This window comes from Polyodon spathula, chromosome 8, assembly GCF_017654505.1.
Source record: "Polyodon spathula isolate WHYD16114869_AA chromosome 8, ASM1765450v1, whole genome shotgun sequence".
Taxonomy (NCBI): Eukaryota; Metazoa; Chordata; class Actinopteri; order Acipenseriformes; family Polyodontidae; genus Polyodon; species Polyodon spathula.
This window is the reverse complement of record NC_054541.1, coordinates 36,787,189-36,810,376: the sequence shown is the minus strand read 5'-3', so window position 1 is coordinate 36,810,376 and position 23,188 is coordinate 36,787,189. Positions and strand designations below refer to the sequence as shown.

The following is a 23,188-nucleotide window of genomic DNA, read 5'->3' as shown; positions in this document are numbered from 1 at the left end:
GCTAATCTGCCCTTCAAGCACTGAAAAACATAGCTATGTGTTAAAATATAAAATGACCCTTATGATAATGTTTAAAAGTAGTTTAAAATAACAAGTTTATTTAGTCTATATTTTTTAATATATATATATATATATATATATATATATATATATATATATATATATATATATATATATATATATAACTGTAGTAGATCATTAAACATAAACTTTACAAATTATATATATGCAATAATAAATTAGTAGCAGCAGGAATATTCACACGACCAGCACTAGTACGTTATTCCAGAGGTTTCCAGGGGATGCTGCTTGATTATTTCATTTATGTAATGCTTTGTATATTAACAGTTGAAAGTTCCTTCTTTCTGTGCCCATGTTGTGAGCTCAGTGGTGACTGCTACAGCCCAGGATAGAGGTGGTAGGTATGGAATTCAGTAACAAAACCGTTTGGAATGAACTGCAGGTTTCATTAGGGCCTTAGTATAATTGCATGGCTATAATTAAAGCAAACATTTAGCAGTTTACCTGCATGGTTGAGGGGACCTAAGGGTTGGGTTGCATTTGTAATGTTGCTGAGTAATAAATGAAGGGCTTTATGTGTTCAGGTTGAAACAACCCTGAGTGCTGTAAAGAAATTAAATAACAATGTGGCACTGAGCAGAAGCAACCAATACATACATAATCCATTGCGTGTTACTTCCTGTTCTCTACATATACTGTACACCACTTTATATAGCCTTAAAGGAGTTAAAACAAAGCATTACAACTGATGAAGTAATATATATAAAATAAGTTAATATGTGATCTATCAGGGACAAACCAAGATTACCGACCACAGTATGAAACTGAATGACTTCACTGGGTTTCTAAGGATTTGTTACTTGGAGGTTGATTTTTTTTTTCTTCCTAATTTAAAAATTTGTAAAGCTTTAGCCAGTATATATATAATATATATATATATATATATATATATATATATATATATATATATATATATATATATATATATATATATATATATATATATATATATAGTGGCTCTCAAAAGTATTCACCCCCCCTTGGACTTTTCCACATTATATTGTGTTACAACATGGAATCAAAATGGATTTAATTAGGAGTTTTTGCCACTGATCAACACAAAAAGTCCATAATATCAAAGTGAAAAATAGAATCTACAAATTGTTCTAAATTAAGTACAAATATAAACCAGAAAATAACTGATTGCATAAGTATTCTCCCCCCTTTGCTATGAAACACCTAAATAAGCTCTGTTGCAACCAATTGTCTTTAGAAGTCACATAATTAGTTGAATGGAGTCCATCTGTGTGCAATTAAGCGTTTCTCATGATTTCAAGTTAAATACACCTGTCTCTGGGAGGTCCCACAGTTGGTTAGTACATTTCCTAACAAAAACTACATCATGAAGACGAAGGAACATTCAAAGTAAATCAGGAATTAGGTTCTTCAAAAGTACCAATCAGGGGTAGGATATAAGAACATTTCCAAGGCATTGAATGTACCCCGGAGCACAGTAAAGTCCATTGTTAAAAAATGGAGAGAATATGGCACAACTGTGAATGTCTAGAACAGGCTGTCCTGAAAAACTGAGTATTCGGGGGAGAAGGGCACTAGTCAGGGAGGCCACCAAGAGGCCGATGGCAGCTCTAAAGGAGTTACAGTCTACCACGGCTGAGCTGGGAGACACTGTGCATACGGCAACAATAGCCCGAGTGCTTCACAAAACTGGCCTTAATGGGAGAGTAGAAAAAAATCCATTGTTGAAAAAAACTCACGTCAAATCTCGGCTAGAGTTTGCCAGAAGGCATGTGGGAGACTCTGAGACCAAGTGGAAGAAGATTCTATGGTCTGATGAGTCCAAAATAGAGCTTTTTGGCCTCAACGCTAAGGGCTATGTTTGACACAAGCCTAACACCACACATCATCCGTACTGTGAAGCAAGGTGGTGGCAGCATCATGCTATGGGGATGCTTCTCTGCATCAGGGCCTGGAAAACTCGTGAAGATAGAGGGCAAAATGGATGCAGCAAAGTACAGAGAAATCCTGGAGGAAAACCTGCTGAAGTCTGTAAGAGACCTGGGACTTGGGAGAAGATTCATCTTCCAGCAGGACAATGACCCCAAACATACAGCCAAAGCCACACTGGACTGGTTAAAAACAAAAAAGTCAATGTCCTGGAGTGGCCAGTCAAAGCCTGGACCACAATCCAATTTGGAATATGTGGAAAGAGTTGAAAATTGCTGTTCACCAAAGGTCCCCATCCAACTTGACGAAGCTTGAGCAATTTTGCAAAGAAAAATGGGCAAAAATTGCAGTGTCCAGATGTGCAAAGCTGGTAGAGACTTATGCAAATAGATTCATGGCTGTAATTGCTGCCAAAGGTGCCTCTACCAAATATTAAATCAAGGGGGTGAATACTTATGCAATCAATTAATTTGTGTTTTGTATTTGTAATTCATTTAGAACAATTTGTAGATTTTACTTTTCACTTTGACATTATGGATTTTTTTTTTTGTGTTGATCAGTGGCAAAAACTCCTAATTAAATCCATTTTGATTCCATGTTGTAACACAATAAAATGTGGAAAAGTCCAAGGGGGGGCGAACACTTTTGAGAGCCACTGTATATACAGAGGTGCTGTCAGATAAAAAAAAAAAAACCACAAGTGCAGCTCTTACTGCTAATAACATTCTATAAAGAAGTCAATGTAAAGCACCTGACTTTATCCTGAGCTTCTATTACTATAGGTATGACATAAAGGAGGGTAAAATCCTAAATCTGCCTATCCTTCCACTGTAGTAACATGCAAATAAACATTAACCCTTTAACTATCACTTATCAAAGCAGGCGTCTGAGGAACAAAATAGCCATATAACTTGTTAATAATTCAAAAAGTTAATCTAGCTATTTATTATAGCTATGTATATAGATACAGAACAAAACTTGGCAAGTACATGTTTTGCCAAATAGAACAATTAAACCCTGGCATAATTTTCTCAACCACCTGGCTGAGCAAACAGACAAAGGTTTAAAAGCGCTCAGCAAGAACAATGCATGTTTTTATTGCTGTTCTGCTGTTGGTCAAGCACGACAGGATCTGTAAGAAGTTGTATTCAAAATTGTCCATACTGGGAATGCTCTTCATTTAAACTGTAATAATATCTGCAGGAATATATATATATATATATATATATATATATATATATATATATAACACAGGTATATGTGTGGTTGTGTGTGTATATGTATATATATATATATAGATAAGATTATATATATATATATAGATATATATATGACTCATATACGGAGACGTCCAGAATATATATATATATATATATATATATATATATATATATATATATATATATATAGTATATATATATATATATATATATATATATATAGAATGTAGACGTCCTCTGCTTATATATATATATATAGAATATATATATATATATATATATATATATATATATATATGATATATATATATATATAGATATATATACCCAAGGATATGGGTTTGCTAATATTCCTACCCAAACGACTTGCATTTGTGCTGATTTAAAAAAATCGATTAACAGCCAGATTGACTTAATGAGCCTTTCTTTTTACTCCAGCAAATTATGTGTTGCCCACTTAAACTATTTGAACTCAAAGTTTGTGTTGAAAGAGTCATATTTCTAACACTAAAAACAGTAAGAAGAAACACAAGTCAATACTGCACTCTTGTTCCTGCGTCTTCAATGAATGCTACAATGTGAGCGTGTATTTTACTGTCACTTTCATGTGTGATCGTCTTTTTCAAGTAATACAAAAACACAAACAGGATTATTTTACATCTCATTTTACATTTAATTTCCAACAATACTCTGCTAACATAGTAAACTAGGTATATATCTTTTTGACTGTATAGCTAGAAAAATGTTTTAGCTTGTTTGCCAGATATCCATGATGTAATTAAGAAATAGAGATGGTTTAACAATGCTAATTACAGCTTTAAACAGGACAGAAATAAAAGTTGAAAGACTTTTTTAAATAGCTTACTAAAGTAGGTTAATTTGAAAAAAGTTTATACAAAACTTCACGCACTTATCTAAATAAATAGATTACCGCTGGCTTGTTTCTTAACAGTAAACAAATGTAGTCATGCAAACCCTTACATGCTACCTTCTCTTGCTGTTTAAATATGAATTTGCTTCTCACAATGGTATCAATTATTTTAATTATAGAACTGTAAGGTCTACAGAAAAAAAAAATACTTGATTAAACAAACTCTGGTGTGTATCCACTTTCTGTCATGCAGATTGGTACTGTCGATTTAATCTGGCCACATCCAGCTAACACTGTTATGTTCTCTTCTGTTTTCCTTTCCCATAGCCATTGAAACTGTGTTCTAATTTAAATTAACCACTGTTTTAGAAAAAAACACGTTGCTACACGAAGGACATTAAAAAAGAAGGCAGCTTTATTTTTTCAGAGTAAAAAAGGGAGCCAATCTATATACTGCCCCGCCCCGCCCCGCCCTGCCGTGCCCCGCCTCGCCTGTCGGAGAAGTGCAGGGGCTCCTTTGCAAGGAGAGTATATCGGGCTTACGTCTTTGTGTGTGATTACGTCACCTACCAGCCCTGCTGCTGCCTTCCCCCGTGCACGCTACAATAAATAGTCTGGAAACCCCTGTATGAAAAAAGAAACACCGGCAACTTTGCTTTACAAAATAATAAAACTGCTTCCAGTATTCAAGTTTAGGTTTAATTCAGTATTCAGAACTCTTCAAGGATGACGAAAACAACAACAAATCAACCCTAAAAATTGGGTCAACGAGTTTGGCACGGATGAATTTCACGTCGATGGTAATGTGCTGTTTTGTACTTCATGAAGCAAGACTGTAGATTACACTCGTAGGCAGACCACTGTAGAACACCTGGGAACGCTAAACATAAATTTAATGAAAGGAAAAGTAAACAAGACGAGGCCAGGTGAACTAACGACTATATATATATATATATATATATATATAGATATATCGATATATTATATATATATATATAATATACAACACAGGGAACCCTTTTTAATATTTTAAGTAAAAAAATAAATTAAAAAAAAGCATGTTTGTTTGTTTTATTAATTAATGGCGCTGGTAAGCTTGTAAACTTGCTTAGGATTTGAAAGTGTGACCATTTAAATTTTATTTATTTATTTATCAGACACATTTACCCAAAGCGTCTTACACAGGTTACAGATCAAGAATAATTTCAATTATAAACTAAAATACATCAGAGAGACACAAGAAGTGTAACAAGAACAACAATAAATACTTCCTGTGTTAACTGTTACCCAACAGTACTGTATGTGTGTCTTATAACATGGCAGAGAAAACTCCTTTTAGCCTTTTATTTTACTTCGGAATAACACAGATTTTTCTTATTTTTATCAGAGAATTTAATTTTTTATTTTTTTTTTTTTAATGCGGTAAACTAGGATCCCTGATTATCACCAACTGGGGAGGCAATATGTTACGTGTGATAAATGGCGACTGTATTTTTATAAAATGGGTCTTTTGCATATATCCTGAATATCTGGAATGTAAACATCAATCTCTCTTTCCTACTTTCACCTGAAGAAGAGACCTTTGAGGTCTTGAAAGCTTGTGAATAATTATTATTTAGTTAGTCCAATAAAAGGTATCACATCTCCTCTTTGTCTATCTTCAAACTAGAAACTTTGGAACCTCTTGAAATGAACATTCTATTCTGACATCATCATGACATCATTCACAGAATTCTTGAAAAATAACAAGTTTACTGCACTGTTTACTTTTTTTCACAGCTGAGGAAGGGCTTTTGTCTGAAACGTCATGAAAGAAATGATTTTGAATCATTTAAACATTTTGTGTACATCTCAAAAAATCCTTGGATGTACACTGTACCATGAAGTAGTATACAAGAGACACCCAGTTTCTTTCATTATTTTAAAGTAGATTATGTATCTGGCAATTATCAACAGACCTGTACTTAAGACATCAAGAGAGTCTGCTCCCTTACCTCAATTATAAATACAACTAGGATAAAGATAAGAACCAAAACAAGGTTTCTATTAGATGTGACGTATCTAAGGTAAGTGCTCCATGCGGTCCTTTCATTGCAGCCTTCATGATCTTCAGTAAAACATTCCTAGAATCGGAAAAGAAAAAGGGAAAAAAGCACCAAATATAGGTCACCAGGTTGGTAATGAGGAAATGTAATTTTGAGAACCTCCATTTCCACCACAGCCATCAATGTGAATCAATATATTAACTTTACTCAAACCTTTATACCACTGAAGTAGTTCAGAAAAGATAACTCAAAACAGTAGACCAGTAAATTAAACTAATATACTAAAAAGTATAATATCACAATTTTATTCATTTTTCATGATAATAATAAACTAATATGATTTAATTGATTATCCTAGGGTAGTCTATCTGTAAAGTTACTTTGTGCTGAAGTTAAACAGTTGGCAGTTTCTTCTAAAATGCAGATATTTAAAGTCTTCTATCTAAAATAGCATACTAAAAGAGGCAAACATTCACTTAATTTTTTTAATTATTTTATGAAAAACAAATGTTTATGAATACTCTTACATTGATTTGTATTGCCTCATTAACCCTGACTTACTAAAAAGAAGGAAAAAATACCTTTAAGTCTTCTTCATCGATGTCTTCACTCACATCAAAACTGTTGTCTTTAGATAAGCGTCTTGCATAAATGTCCAACTCTGTAGCAAGCGAGCTCTGGGGAGCAATGGACATTCTTTGCTGAAATATAGAGTTTCGCCGAGCCTGATGCCCTTGTTTCTGAGCGCCTGTCATAAAGGCCAGCACTGACTGTCGCCTCTGGCCACGAATGGTTGGATCTGTGTTTAATAAGTTACTCCTTGGTATCCCCCCTTCTCCTGGCTCAGAGTCTGGGACGAAAGACAGCTTTCTTTCCACAGTCTCACTCAAAGTGTCCTCTCCTACACTTGAGAACTTCCTGCCAGCAGTAAGAGGATTAATAATGAGAGATGACTTCCTCTTCTCATTTAATTCTGCCCCTGGTTGTTTAAATGACTGCCTCACAGGATCAGCGCGGAAGCCTGCTTCGCTGTCGACTGAGCAACGGCGAAGGGTTTCTGTCAGGATGGAGGTTCTTCTTTCTGCACTGAAATTGTCGTAGGCCTGCAAGCCCATGAGCAGTGAGCTGAAGTCAGGCTTCTGGCTTTGTAGCTCAGTGAAGGTACCATAGAAATAGCACTGGCCATTGTGCAGCAGCAGGATCTTGTCAGCCTTTTTTAGGTGCTCCAGCTTTGATGTGACCAGAATACGGGTTTTGTTGGCCACAAGAGTGCAAATGCATCTGAAAACACATGTGGATGACGTGGTTTACTGTCAAGGTGTTACAATATTTATTAATTTAATAGTTGTTTCTGCTTGCCTGAATAATGGATTTTACATGTTAACCACACTAAGTTACCTGTTAAATGCACTACACATGGTTATAGATTAATAGTATAGCCTATCTGATAAGTTGATGAAAAATATGAATATATTGACCTGCCCTAAAGCAGGTCAATATATTCATATTTAAGAATAGTAAAGTCACGGTAAAGCAGAGAGAGATTTAGTTAGGTATACTGGAAAACCATGGGACCCTACGTCAAACATTGGCCATGGAAAAAGCATGGTAGAACTTCAAAATTACTATGCAAATACATGATTGTAATATTTTGGGAGACTGGTGAAATGCACATGTAAATAGTTACAAAACAAAAAAATACCTTTCAAATATGTCCTTCTCGGTCAGGATGTCCAGATGGCTAAAAGGTGAATCCAACAGATACAGATCAGCGTCTTTATACACAGCTCTACAGACGGAAGAGAAATGGTGATGTTTGTTAATGACTGTCCGAGATACTGCAGCTAACCTGTTTTATCAAGCAAGTCATCTACATTCATTCTTTGGAATGTAGTTTGAAGACATTGAGAAAGACTTCTAGTGCAAATTCCAAAGAAGTTTTTATGTTTCTTTTGGTGTTCTTTGATAGTCTTCTTTTCCTTAGAAGAGGATATGCTTTGGAGTAGACTCATGCTTAAAACATTCTGGGCCATTAGTGAAATAATATTTTAGGTCTCAGTTCAGTCCCTGATGAACATTAGTTTAACACCAATGATCAGTTGAATTATGTGACACAGTTAGCAGCCCACTGTGTAAATTAGTTACCATGTTACACAATCTTTCCTGGTGCATTGGTATACAAGTGCTTTGTATGCAGCCAAAAAGTTATGGAATTGAATTCTACCTAGAGATGAAACGGCCATACACTGCTGCATATGTCATTCAGAATGGGGTACAAGACAGCTAACTGCTCCTTTTGAAAATCACAGTGTGGATAAAACATATTCCTTTAAATCATGAAAGTCTTTTAAAAAACTGAAATAAGGAAAACTATTTAACCTGGCCAAGGAGATCCTGGCACGCTGTCCACCACTTAATGTTACCCCGCCGTCTCCAAGCACCGTGCCATCTTTCTCTGGGAGCACTGCAAGGTCCTGTAAAAATACACACCCCCCAAACAGAAATTAAACCTCATGTCACCATATAATGAACAGTGTACCATTTCAAAGCTGCTAAGGAAGTTTATTCCACCTTTTTATTGTTTAACCTCTTGTCTTTTATGGCCTCTGATATTTACACTGTGTTAAACATTGCCTTGCGGAATTGCTTAGTGTTTGATTTGACACAAAAGTATAAATGCTCCTCTGTGTTAGTCCCTTTATCTTAAATTTTTTACAGGCTCCCAAGTCAATTGCCATGATGTTTTTATTTAATAGGGTAAAAGCAAACATCCCTTCAGTTGGTTTTGCTCTTTGGTATAACAACAGTAAATTAATCAGCAGCTTACGCTTGATTACAATCACAATAATATTATTCTTGCCAACTGTTGTGATTTTCAATTGTAGCTTCATGGCTCATCAATAGCAACATTCTGGTCATAAATCGGCCAATGACATTTCAAAATATTTCCAATTAAATGTTTTTTTTTTTTTATTTGGAATTTTCTCATGTACGCTAGAACCTCAAAGTTAAATAAGACACACTAGCATTGTTTTCAGAATGTAAAGTGAATTGAAAAGTAACTAAGGATGACTAATCACAAGCGCTATCAGCAACTAAGTTACTAATCTAGCTCAACTTCCTGTGAATAAACAAAGCAACGCAAGGTGTATTGATTACTCAGTAATTAAATAAAAAACAGCCTTTATAAAGAACGTAAAACTTAACCACACAAAATGCAGTTTCAGCATGTTCGTCATTTTAACATTGATATCTACAAATCTATCACGCTGCCCTGTAATGAAATCTTTATAATTATTGAATCATATAAGAAAAAGAAGAAAACTCCCCCTAAACCATTATGTACCGTAGCTTTTTAAGTTACTTGCAAGCAGCCAGTTGTGAAATCAAACTTGTTTCTGCTATTTCTGAAAGAATTCATTTGTTTTTGCCAGGTGTGCTTCCTGAAGGTCATTATACATTTATTTTATATTCCATTAGATTTTTTGATTTCTGTGGGAATTTAGCAAATGCAAGTCTCTCTGGTCATTTCTTACCTAAGCCTATCACTGCAAACATCAAAACTGATCAACATATTGATGTTGGTTCTAGTGAGAGTTGAATCTCTAACTCCTTAACTTCTTTACTTTTACCTAATTAAAAGAAGAAGTTAATAAAATATGAAAGAGTTTTAGCAATTAAAATCTGGTTTTCTATCAGTCAATGGCAAGGTTTATATGTAGAGTGAGAACTTCACATCCTTTGGCCACGGCCTTTTGTAGTGCTAAATTTCAAAGTGCTTATATTCCCAAATTAATATGAATAAATGGTTTACATATAGCTTAGAATTTAGAGTAGCAAGTTTCCTTCCAGCATGTCCATTTTCCTGATGATATACAAATGACAGAGGGGCTATCAAGATGAGTCTGGGGTCATGAAGAATTAGACGATCACTGTAATCCTGTAACACTCCACATTAAATGGGGGTTGACATGCAAGATTTTAGTGTGAAAAAAAAATGCATGTAAAAAACAATATGAATCATCAAGGGATTCTGCACAGTGTGTATTGAAACTAGACATGGACATGATAAGTGTGGCATGATACATTCTTAGGCCTTCAACAGGTTTCCACAGATTACTGCTGAACTGGAATGGCTCCAACAAGCCCTGTTTACTTATACCATGTGGCCAAACTGTACACATAAAAGGCACACACAACTCACTAAATTATTATTATTATTATTATTATTATTATTATTATTATTATTATTATTATTATTATTATTATTATTATTATTATTGAATTACCTCTTCAAGTTGACAAGCCTTGACAACACTGGTATATCTGTATTCATCATAAGAGAGACCAAATATAATGTTCTCTTTAATGGTTCCAGGTATGATCCATGACATCTGGGGGGAGAAGGAGATGCGGCCGCTGTGCTTAGTAAATCCCTCCGACGGCTCTAGTTCTCCCATGATCATCATCAGAAGAGAGCTCTGAAGAAGAACAATTATGGGAAGGTATTACAGGCAAACTGAGGTTGCTTGCTGTGGACCACTCACCACATCTTTATTGACATTTGACAGTATGTAAGGTGAATAGTTAAAGAACTTCAGATGTAATTACACATAATAAGATCTTGTCTATTGTAAAAATAAAAATAAAAATATGTGTAATGCATTAAGTTATCTTACATATATTATTAAAGTTTATCATTAACTTATATTACAGTATGATTACTCTGAAGACAGCAGTATTACAGCAAGCTCTTGGGAACTGACGCAGTCAGCAACCAATTCAATGAGATCCATGTGTGACAGGCTCATTTCTTACACACTGTGTGCCACCCAGGGAGCAGTGCACATAGCAACATATTAGTACTAAAGTATGCAAGCACTGCATGTCCTGAGAAGTGCTGAAGTGGAATGCCATGACAATGTTACACATGAAGTCAAAAGCAAAGCATATGCAAATGTAAATTATTGCATGGAGTCTGTTCAACCAGTACCTCCAAAGCTTCAGCAGTAGAGTTAACTGAGGACTACCTTGCCTGAGCCCGTTGATCCAGCTACTGCCAACATCTTTCCCTTTTCCAAATGCAAGCTGATGTTTCTCAGGACAGGTGTTATATACAGGGAGTAATTGCTGAAGAACAGGCTGTCCTCTCCATTAGGAATGTCACTTTGTTGCTTTACTTTTTCAAACAGCCCTCCTATAGCCTGATCAAGAACAGAGAATAAGGATTACATTATTATAATAAAGGAAGGGAAGGTTACATCTGTAAGGGCGTATGTGAATCAGGCAGTACTAAAGTGATGATAAAGGACATGTCCTTCCTTGAACTATTGGGAATTGAGACCTAAAGAAATCAACTAACATTTTAGGAAACAATAAAGACCATTATAAGGTATACATGGTCCCAAGAAGATAACTAATTGCTACACATACTAACCTCATCCCAAGATGCTGTTACATTCACCATTTCAACTTCTGTTGCTGAAAGATTGTAATCCAGTGCTTTATATTCATTTTTTTTAAGGAAGTCCTGAAAGATATTTTATACAGAGGTTATGCATCATACTTTTTATAATAAGTATCTTAACACCTTTCACGTTTAATCTTATCGGGTCTAATTTTGTTATTCTGAAGTAACTGCCACAAGTGCTATGTTTCTCCTTTAGACCTATTAAAGCCACAACTTCTCACTGTATTCTATGATAATTTTTTGTGCAAAACATAAATAAGCAATGACTGGTCACCTTTCCAACAAACAAACAGTTAAACAGTAAGTGGCTGGGATCTGAAAACTATAACATTACGCAGCCTCACTGTTTAAATAACATATCTGTATTTTTTTCTCTTTTCATTGTTAACATCCTGACAACTTTGTGCACTTTTAACTTTAAAGTTTGTTTCAAAACTCTTTTCAAAATGGCCGCTCTAGTGCTCTGATAGTGTAAGGATTATTGCCCACATTGTCAAACAGGTAACACGGCAATAACGATCCATGATGTGGTATAGAACAGAAAAGCCAGAGCACTTGTTATGTTTTTTTTTTTTTTTTTTTTTTTTTTTTTTTAATTGCTCTTCCTGCGGTGATTTAGAGGGCAGGTCTCAAACCCTAGTGCACTAGAGCGGACATTTTTTAAAAAAGAGCTTAGAAACAGACTTTAAAGATATAAGTGTAAAAAGCTGTCAGGATGTTAACAATGAAAATAAAAAATATAGGTGCATTATTTAAACAGTTGTAGCAACACGTCAAGCTTTGTGACGTGGTTTTGTCCAACATGCTAAAACATGCTTCCTATTGGGTCATCCATTTTCTCAAATTTTAACCCCTAGCCACATGAAACAAAACTGCTAAAACGCAGACACACACACATACAACTGCATTAACAACTAGCCTTCTTTACAGTATATTGGAAGATTTCATGCTATACCTCAATCCTCTGGATAACTCTCAGGGAATCGTACCACATTTGCACAGACCCAGGAAACTGCCTGGTGATAGTCATTCGGAGGATCATGCAGTAGGACAAGGTGGTGAATATTCTGCGAAGGATTATTCCATGACTGAGAGCAAAGGGCACCACAGACACAATGACGGCGAGGAAGGCAGAGAAGAAAAAGGCTGCACTGTTGAAGTATCTGAGGTAAGCAGTCTTTCTGGTGAGCTTCACCTCAGCCCTGTTACAAGGTAAAAACAAATACACTACATGTCATACTGCTACACTACCTTTGTCTTTGTTACTTCCTGCAGTCAACACAGACTTGCGGTCATGTGGTTCGGAAACAAAAGGTATTATCTTCTGTTCTTAACAAAGGACTCAACTACTTTTGCCTCATAGAACTAGGAATCATACAAATCTCACTGAAGATTATTTCTTGCATTTACCATTTTTTTACTGCACAGGTAATATAAACAGTTACTGGTATAAAATTGCATTAATATAAAGAAAATTATTTTATCCATTCAGTAAAGATATTCCTCAAAAAATACCTGTCAATAATAAAATACTGTCACAAAGACTGAAGTGGGGGACGTCAGAACAGAAACTGGAAACAGGAAATAAAAAAGAGAGGTGGAGTTTGGTGGAGCTGAGCGAATGGTCTTGCTCAGCATTTAATAGTGCACAGACAGACAGAAAATAAAAGGTTGCAAGACAAACAAAACACAGGACACGGCACTGGTAGCCAAAACAAAGAAAGAAATGAAACGAAATGGACTATACAGACAAAACACGGTGAGCTTCTATTTTAACTATTACTACTATTATTATTACAGTTACCTCCGTCTCCATTCCCATTCTCCACTCACCGAACACACAACCCCGAGTGAGTGAAATCGTGCTGCTTTTATGCAGCTGTACCGAGACTCGATTGCTAATCAATCATTCAATTGGAGTCGCGGTACAACTGCACGTGAATTAATAAAGTGTAATTCCCTGTGTTCACATATTATTACTTTTTACTTGCATGTGAAGTGCTGTGCAATCCTCGTGCCTAAATACAAATATACATTTTAAACACTTGTGTTACACAGACCCGTTTATATCCCGTGTACCAATAACTATACATCAACATTAACACACAATATACAACACAAAATACACACAGGTGCAGGCACTTTGCCACATATACCCACACCTTCTTTTTCTGTAACTCCCCTATGCTTCTCCGCTCAAGACAATTAGATTTTAATTAAATGTGTTTGAAACAAACTTAAAGTCATCACCTGGGGGGACATTTACTATGAACAAAAAAAGTTACACACAGTTATTAAACTTACTGTCTGATGGCATCGATGATTTTTTCCATAGCCTCCTCCCAGCCATAAGCTTTTACTGAATGGAGGTTTTCAATAACTTCTGATGTAATTACCAGCCTTTCATTGATTTTTCCTGCCCTCTTAGTTCTTCAGAAAAGAATAAAAATAAGTCTGTTAACAAATTATGATATTAAGATAAAATCAAGTTTTCTAACAAATTGCCCCATTTGATTGTGGGTGCCTTACTAGTATGCTACCAATGAAGGTTTCACAGTAAATCTAAAGACTCACAACAATCATCCATCAATGTAGGTAAGTAGCGAAGGCACTTGTAAGGACTCATTGGACTATACTGTATATATCTTTGGAACCGATCCTGAACTTGATAAGCTTTGCACGTGAATTTGTTTGCACAGCCTCTTGTGAATGTAAGTCCAAACAATCACATGTATGTCAATTAAGGGATTGCCTAAATAGGAATAACAACAAACTCCTGTTTTGGATTATTTAAACACGTCTTACCTGTAGTGCTCCATCCTTTGTGCAAGACAGGCTTGGATAATGGCAAGAAGAGTCAGAGCTGCCAGTGCAGAAAATGCAGAGGCCCCGATCAGCTCCCAGATAAATCCCATCAGCAGAATACACTGCAGTGGTGCAATCCAGACAAAGTGTGCCAATGCAAGACCCTTAAAATTGAACAACAGCACACAAAAAAAAAACAACAACATTAACTGCACATAGTAATATACTTCACATCAATAAAGCACTAGGGCCATACAACCTATCTGTCACTGATGTAACAAATAACATAGAAACCATTAAGAAGAGCAAATATCAGTGAAGGGATCCAGGATGTATGAGCACTTGCGTAATCTAAGTGATAATTACTTTGTGGCAATTGCAATGTGCATCAACATTCAGCATGTGCATCAACATTCAGCATGTACATCAACATTCAGCATGTGCATCAACATTCAGCATGTGCATCAACATTCAGCATGTGCATCAACATTCAGCATGTGCATCAACATTCAGCATGTACATCAACATTCAGCATGTGCATCAACATTCAGCATGTGCATCAACATTCCGCATGTGCATCAACATTCAGCATGTACATCAACATTCCGCATGTGCATCAACATTCCGCATGCGCATCAACATTCCGCATGCGCATCAACATTCAGCATGCGCATCAACATTCAGCATGCGCATCAACATTCAGCATGTGCATCAACATTCAGCATGTGCATCAACATTCAGCATGTGCATCAACATTCAGCATGTGCATCAACATTCAGCATGTGCATCAACATTCAGCATGTACATCAACATTCAGCATGTACATCAACATTCAGCATGTGAACTCCACTTTTGGAAAAGTACAAAGGTCAGCTTTCACTTCTCAGGCTCTATATTTTTTATACCGCTTGCGATATTTTTGGTTATGGTGGAGGTTGATCTACAATTGGAAATTTGTAGAGAAAGGTATTCTCTTAGATTATATTAACAATACATTGTTAATATTATCTAAGAGAAAACACACAGTAAAAAAAGATTCAGACTTGGTATCTGTAGCAACTGGGAGTTTATGAGTGTGCGTGCTCTCAGCGCTGTCAAGTACAGATTACTTGCCCATAAGTGCATTACAATTGCACAAGAATCTCAATCCAACTAATTAAAGGAAATAAACTACATCTCTGTATCATGAACATCTGCATTTTGCTGAATGGTCCTCGATACCTGAGGTAAACTTACAACATTATTGGAAGGACAGCATGTGTGTGCACAAAAAACCTGCTACAGTATTTTCAGCTGCAAAATTCTTACCATAATTTATAAACATAATTATAGACTGCTCAGGATCTTTCAGCGAATCAGAGCGCACGTTTTCCTTCTCTGGGTGCGTTAAGTAACTGAGCGGCTCAGAGTGAGTTTTCCGCTCACTCGGATCCCTAATGAAATCTGCTTTGAAGCACTCCCAGCTGCTGGGGGAGCAGAACTGTGCATGTCGTTAAGTTGGTTCTTTCACTGAGCTGTTCTGAGAAACCCCATTCATGACATCAACATGTGCCCTTTTTACTGTGCTGTATTCTCCATATCAGCATGATTGATGTCACCTGCCTTAAAAGAAATCATACCTGAGGCAACTCTCAGAATTCCACTCAACTGCAATCTGCTGCGTACCTCAGCCATCCAACGGCATTTTCTCAATCAACATTTCCTCTTTTTTTCAATGAAACTGACAATAGACTATCAGGGCTACTCAACCTTGGTCCTCGAGGGCCGCTGTCCCTCCTGGTTTTTGTTCGAACTGTACACTAAACTGATGAATTGAACCAATTAAGCTTCTAATAAGCACTTAATTGGTCCAATTAAGTAATTTAGGGTACAACTGGAAGAAAAACCAGGAGGGACAAAGGTCCTCCAGGACCAGGGTTGAGTACCCCTGGACTATATAAAGGTTGGTAATGAATAGAAAACAAATCTAATTTGTGTACTGTATTAACAATAAAGCAGGCCTATAATAAAGTCATAGGACATGAATGTTTGTGTAAAGGTTATATCGACAATCGCAATGCTTTCACTTCTGTCATACACAGACATTTGCCATCCTATAATATAAAATATAAAATAAACAACATACCTCATCAAACTTGTTGAGATTGTTAGACATCAGGCTAATTAGCTGACCGGTGCTAATTGTATCTAGGACTTTACTGGACACCTTTAGAGTCTGTAAGGACAAACACAATTCTGAAGTCAGGTATTGTAGTTAACAGTTAAATGAACAGTATATGTAATGTATTAAAAGGTTCTATTTGCATTAGAGAAAGTTGGAAAAATGGGAAGTCAGCTTTTTGGTATTAAAAAAAAGGTTCTTCAACTTGTTGTGAACCTACCACCACTGCTGACCTAGGATAATTACTGGTACTTAAGTAAACTTCAAAGATGTATATATATATATATATATATATATATATATATATATATATATCATTAAAATTATTCAGAGTGGTTCTTCCTCAAATATTGTATCTTTGTAGTCTTTGCTGAGGTGCTTAAAAGGTGACTGTTCAGTTCGTTGTCTGCCACAGGCATATATAAACAGGCTAGATCTGCCAAAGTGGCTTTTTTTTAGCATCCAGAGAAGCGTTACCTTTTTGTAAATTAAGCTGAACAAAGCTATTCTGATCTGCATTCCCAGACGATGAAGACCGAAGATGGCAGGATGCAGTAGGAATATCCTTGCAATGAAAAGTAAGGAGAGGCCGAAGGCCAGGTAGAATCCCATCTGCCGTTCCTCTTCATGAGCTGGATCGTAAGAAGCTATTATTCTTCCCAGGAGCTGGGGCTGTACAGATTTTGATGCTTCCTGTTAGTGCAACAAACAAACAAACAGCAACACATCATGGTCCCTTTAGATGTTGGAACAGCACATAACCCTGTTCAAGTCATACTGTAGGTATATACACACACCCTGCCGTGCCAAACATGTTTAAATAAATAAAAATTAAAAAAAGGAACACAGTGGCAATGATTTTAGCTATTTTGTCAGCTTTTACTTCTGCGCTGTGGGTTTACACTATTCCAGCATGACTTCATATACAAAGCAAAAATAGGTGTTTAATCTGTGTATCATTTCTCATGGCCCAAAAATCAGTCAATTTCTAAAGTACTGGTAACTCATAATCATAGCTCACCCCAAGGTATAGGAGGATTCCATAAAAGACAAACTGCCAGAAAAAGCATCGCCGGACTGCTTTGAAGAGACTGGGGTTTTTCTTTGATGTTGCAAGCTCTCTGTCCCATTCTCTGTCAAAGACCAAAACAAGACCATTAAAATCTATGTAATAGTGTGTAAAGCGATTACATGCCTTTCTGACATTTTTAGATTCACTCACGTATAACCCAGGGGATTTGGCAAAGGTAACTTATTAGACAGTAGAGTACATAGAGACCTTGAAAACCCAACCTTAACAACTCGTTAATTGAATAGAAGTTCAAATTCCCACCAGACCACATTTTTGGCAGATTAAAAATGGCCATCCATATATCACCCAGTAGGGGGCTGTATTTAAAAGGTCATGTGCTATGCTTATTTAAAGAACTGCTGTGCTCCGGTGAGAAATACACATATAATAGGCAAATACAGGTTTTGGAGATCCTCCAAGCATTGGCAGGACAAAACAAGAGCAAAGATAGATCTTTTAGGCAGCATTTGTTTTTTATGGGGTGCAATGGTGGCATTTGAGATGGGCCGGGATTTAAATGTTAAACTTCCTTCTTTATGCTGTAAATTAACCATAAAGGCAATATATTTATAGGCATGCACATAGATGATCAGTTGTTCAACTCTAAAGACTACATGGGGTACAAAAGGCAATTTATATATTTGTTTAGCACACTACACTGTGTAAAACTGTCTATCAGTTTCTGAGTCAGATATCTGCTGCATTTGGAGGTACCTATAAATAATGGGGTAACTTGCTTTGCCTGTTGCCTTTCACTGGTAAATATTATGCATGGAATCACTAAAGCTTATCAACATGTTTAGAAAGGAAAATGTGCTGGAAACACACCCACACACACATTATATATAAATATATATATAGTGCCGTGAAAAAGTACTTGCCCCTTGTCTGATTTTCTGCATTTTTGCATATTTTTGACACTGAATGTTATCAGCTCTTCAACCAAAGTCTAATATTAGATAAAAGGGACCCTGAGTGAACAAATAACACAAAATGTTGACACTTATTTCATTTATTTATTAAAGAAAGTTATGCAACACCCAATACCCGTGTGAAAAAGTAATCGCCCCTTTAGACTCAATAACTGGTTATGCCACCTTTAGTAGCAATAACTGCAACCAAACGCTTTCTGTAATTATTGATCAGTCTCTCACAACGCCGTGGAGGAATTTTGCCCACTCCTTCATGCAGAACTGCTTCAACTCAGTGACCTTTGTGGGCTTTCGAGCATAAACTGCTTGTTTCAAGTCTTGCTACAACATCTCAGTGGGGTTTAGGTCTGAACTTTGACTAGACCATTCCAAAAATTCCAATTTCTTGTTCTTCAACCATTCTGATGTAGACTTGCTTGTGTGTTCTGGATCATTGTTTTGCTGCATGACCCAGCTGCGCTTCAGCTTCAGCTCACGGACGGATGGCCTGACATTCTCCTGTTGAATTCTATGATATAGAGCAGAATGCATGGTTCCTTCAATGATAGCAAGTCTTCCAGGTCCTGATGCAGCAAATCATCCCCAAATCATGACACTGCCACCACCGAGCTTCACCGTTGGTATGAGGTTCTTACTGTGGAATGCAGTGTTTGGTTTTCACCAAACATAATGGGGCCCATGTTGGCCAAAAAGTTCCACTTTTGACTCATCTGTCCATAGAACAGTGTTCTAGAACTCTTGAGGATCATCCACGTGCTTTTTGGCAAATTTGAGACGAGCAATCGTGTTCTGCCATGAATCCCATTTTTGCCCAGTGTCTTTCTGATGGTGGAGTCATGAACACTGACCTTAGCCGAGGGGAGAGAGATCTGTAGATCCCTGGATGTTGTTCTAGGGTTCTTTGTAACTTCCTGGATGATTTTACTCCTTGCTCTTGGAGAGATTTTGGCAGGATGGCCACTCCTGGGAAGATTCACTACTGTCCCAAAAATGTGCAATAGTGCAGAAATCAGACAGGGGGCAAATACTTTTTCACGGCACCCTATATATATAGTAAAACAACCACATGCATGTATGGGCTTGTTCAGTAACATGTACAGTAACAATAAACAAAAAAACAAGAACAACAAAACGGCTAATGGGACACAAACGTCTGTCGTAAGGAGCTTAAACCCAAAGCATACCTCGTTATTATCTTGTGTTAAGCACGGTGCACTGACAGAGTTGCAATGCAAACAATCAGACATATGCAAAAGTAGATCTGTACATACCTTTCTAATTTCTCTGACAGCGTGTCTGCAGAATCACAAGACGACACCTTGTATATATCTGATATTTCTAATCTCTGCCTGTATCCCTTTCTTAAAATTGCTGATGGCCAGCTGTCAACAAAAAAATATATACAATGCAAATGCAAACAAAATTTTGTGTTAGACAATTATATATTTGTATTGCTTAATTGGTATGTGCCAATAATGTCATTTGTCAGTTGTTGACATATTTTAAACAAATAATACCACAACAATAAACCGACTGATGTCCGGAAATGGTTAAAACTGTTTGGCAACGAGAGTATTACTTCCATCCCTGAAACCTTTGGATTATATATAATATTTATTCATATCTCAAATGTCATGTTAATAATGGAAGCATTGATTCAACAGCTCTGCTTGACATGGAACAATAGCGTCTATTTCTCAGCAGAAAACTAAGTGAAACTTTTCCTGAGCTTTTAGTCCAAGCAGCAGCAAACACGTAGTCACATGGGGTCAATTGCAACGAACTGAAAGCAGCGTACTAACTGGGGTTGATCCCGTGGTTAGTACGCAGCTCTGTACTAAACTAGTACGCAAGTTATATACCAATTGTAACGAACTTGGCGCCTGAAGTTAGTCCCCAGCTGCGTACTAAAAAAAGGTCGCAATTGCAACGAACCCAAAAATAACTGCTGCTGCCCTCTAGAGGATACTAAGTACGAGAATAAGTTAGTCTAACCCTTTCTATAGAATAACGATTTATAATACCGTACTAAGTGGAACAAATGTGAAAAATCCCAAAATGTATTGACAACTTTTGTAACTGAACAATTCATAATCACAAATCCATGTACCTATATTTTACATATAAAAGACATATTTACTTGTATATACTGTAATTATTATTATTATTATTTTATCGAAATATCGATTTTTTAAAATAAACATTTCATACCTAAATTGATAAGAAACTCGCACATCGCACATTGGTCTTTTAAATATGTATGATTTATGGCGTTATATATATATATATATATATATATATATATATATATATATATATATATATATATATATATATATATATATATATATATATATATGTGTGTGTGTGTGTGTGTGTGTGTGTGTGGTATGTGTCTGTGTGTGTGTATTGTCTGTAAAACTACAAGCACAATTTTTTTTTTTTTTAATTAAATTCATTATTCTATGATAATTGCTCAAAAATATGTTAACCACTCGCCTTAACTTGCACTCTCAATTTAGGGGTATGAGAAAACAATTGTTAAATACTGTATAAGTGAATGTCCCGATACTGCAGTCAATTAGCACATAACAATAGTGCAATCTAAAAATGTGTTAATTCTTCAGAATAAATGGTTGCATTTAAATAACTGAGCGTATCAATTACAGGCATTAATAGCTTTTGTGAACCCTCTCCCCAAAACTTGAACTAAGTTGTTCTTACCAGAATAAAAGTTTGGAGAAGAAGTTGGCATTTTCTAGAGGTGATCTCTGCATTATTGTAACGCGTTGGCTTCTTTTTTCGCATCTGAGAGTTGTGTTGATGGCATGTCTGTTAACTCTCTGTATTGAATCTGGCCACTTGTTTTTTCTCCACCTTATTCTATGTGCATCATGATGTCACTCGTTTAATTGGATCACTCAGGTTTCATTCAGCGCACAGTGCAAGGGGCAAATCCAGACCTTTAAACAGTTGCAAATCTACCAGCATTTTCCACTTCATAATAAACTTTTACCGTAGTGCAGTGACAGCTCGTTTTCTCCGCGTAAATCAGAGCCGGTCAAGAGCTACATATTACGTCTATGCCAGACGGATGGCAAGTTGTACTTTGGAAATTTAATTTTGAAACAGTATACAAACAATACGAAAGAAAAAATCAGCATGGGCTACAACTGGACATGGAAGTGTTTTGGCACAATCCTTTGAAGTTGTGTCTATTTTTCGATTAACAAAAGAAAGATAACAAGAGTATGTTAACATTCCTTCCCGAGAAACAAAATAAAATAAAAAAGTTTTAGTATCAAAGCGATTATAAACTGTTTTTTTTTTTTTTTTTTTTTAAATCAATATTTATTTTGCAACATTATGTAAACCTATATACCAAAGAAAACAAATATGTTTCTAATTATACTTATAGTAGTATTGGATTAATAATTCCCATTGTGTTGTGCCAAATAAAACATTACTAGCACACATGGTGTTACTCATATTCTTCACTTTATAGTGCTAAGAAATATGCATTGCTGTTCAGCACAAGCACAATGCGAACATGCTGTTAATAAACCAGTAATAGACATCTTACTGAAAGTTAATTTGCACATTTTTTATAATTCTATGTTAAAATGAACGCAGTAATAGGCTCGAAAACAGTCTGTTTGAAATATTCCCCACAAGCAGCCATAAAGCAGAGGTTCTATTGAAATGTGGGCTGCACTGACTCCTAAAGTCCTAAGATTTGCAGAGTTGCACAAGGAGCTTCCTCAGATACTCTCGCAGTGGGCTAGATAGCTGTTCATTCTTCAAGCCATTAATATTTCAATACAGGAGTGCTTAAAAAATGAATAAATACTAATTCTCACCACTTTTTTTAGGTGTTTGGCTTTACAAATTATTATCTTCATGAAAAAAAGCGTAAGTCGTTAGTTAAAAAAAAAAAAAGGTAAAATCATTTAAAACAGCTAACACTTCCGTTTCCCCATAAACACCCAATAGTTTATTCAGAAGGTAAATTAAGCATTTATAATGATTCCTCATATTGTTAAGTTTTGTTGCAAGAATAGTTAGATTCTCATCTCAAATTAAAAATAAAATAGTTTCAGTAATTGTACCAAACATTTCCTCAAATAAAATATCTTTATAGCACACCTATGACGGCACAAGCTACCACCTTTAACATTAAAATCCCTAGCCTCTGAACCAAAATGAAAGTAAACCACTACACAGCTACTTCAAACCTGCTGTTTTCCATACCTCAACAACTGAGGCAACTCAACCAACACCACCACAACCATTATGACGTCAAGAAATGTTTTGTAAGCAAAAAAAAAAAAACAACAAAACAAAACAAAAAAAAAAAAAAAAAACAACTTTGCAATTCCATGACGCTATGGACACTGTTTTGATGCACACTCCTGTTAATGCAGTCACTGTACTGAGGGGCGAGCTGGTCGCATACGGACACGCTATCATGCACCTTGTCAAATCACCGACGCCATTTGCTTTCCCGTGATTGACACTGAATAGTTGCACACAACTCTCAAAAAGCGTACATAAAGTACAGTGAATCACATGGAATGTTAGCTGACCACATATATTTGGTTGGATCGAAGACTATTTTTTATAATT

At 36.0% G+C, this 23,188-nt stretch overlaps 1 protein-coding gene across 1 annotated transcript in view; it reads right to left on the bottom strand.

The window, feature by feature from the left end:
* LOC121319888 (cystic fibrosis transmembrane conductance regulator-like) overlaps nucleotides 1-21,842 on the bottom strand; it is a 35,185-nt gene extending 13,343 nt beyond the window's left edge. The window contains exons 1-17 of the mRNA XM_041257816.1: nucleotides 21,287-21,842; nucleotides 19,834-19,944; nucleotides 17,580-17,691; nucleotides 17,036-17,251; nucleotides 16,523-16,612; nucleotides 14,398-14,561; nucleotides 13,897-14,022; nucleotides 12,548-12,794; nucleotides 11,560-11,652; nucleotides 11,153-11,326; nucleotides 10,412-10,603; nucleotides 8,502-8,596; nucleotides 7,825-7,911; nucleotides 6,704-7,403; nucleotides 6,049-6,200; nucleotides 2,955-2,963; nucleotides 1,940-1,951 (exon numbers count right to left, since the gene is read on the bottom strand). Coding sequence (XP_041113750.1) covers nucleotides 1,940-1,951; nucleotides 2,955-2,963; nucleotides 6,049-6,200; nucleotides 6,704-7,403; nucleotides 7,825-7,911; nucleotides 8,502-8,596; nucleotides 10,412-10,603; nucleotides 11,153-11,326; nucleotides 11,560-11,652; nucleotides 12,548-12,794; nucleotides 13,897-14,022; nucleotides 14,398-14,561; nucleotides 16,523-16,612; nucleotides 17,036-17,251; nucleotides 17,580-17,691; nucleotides 19,834-19,944; nucleotides 21,287-21,339 — 2,633 coding nt within the window. The 5' untranslated portion in view covers nucleotides 21,340-21,842. The remainder of the gene's footprint in view (nucleotides 1-1,939; nucleotides 1,952-2,954; nucleotides 2,964-6,048; nucleotides 6,201-6,703; nucleotides 7,404-7,824; nucleotides 7,912-8,501; nucleotides 8,597-10,411; nucleotides 10,604-11,152; nucleotides 11,327-11,559; nucleotides 11,653-12,547; nucleotides 12,795-13,896; nucleotides 14,023-14,397; nucleotides 14,562-16,522; nucleotides 16,613-17,035; nucleotides 17,252-17,579; nucleotides 17,692-19,833; nucleotides 19,945-21,286) is intronic.
* Nucleotides 21,843-23,188: the final 1,346 nt, after the last annotated feature.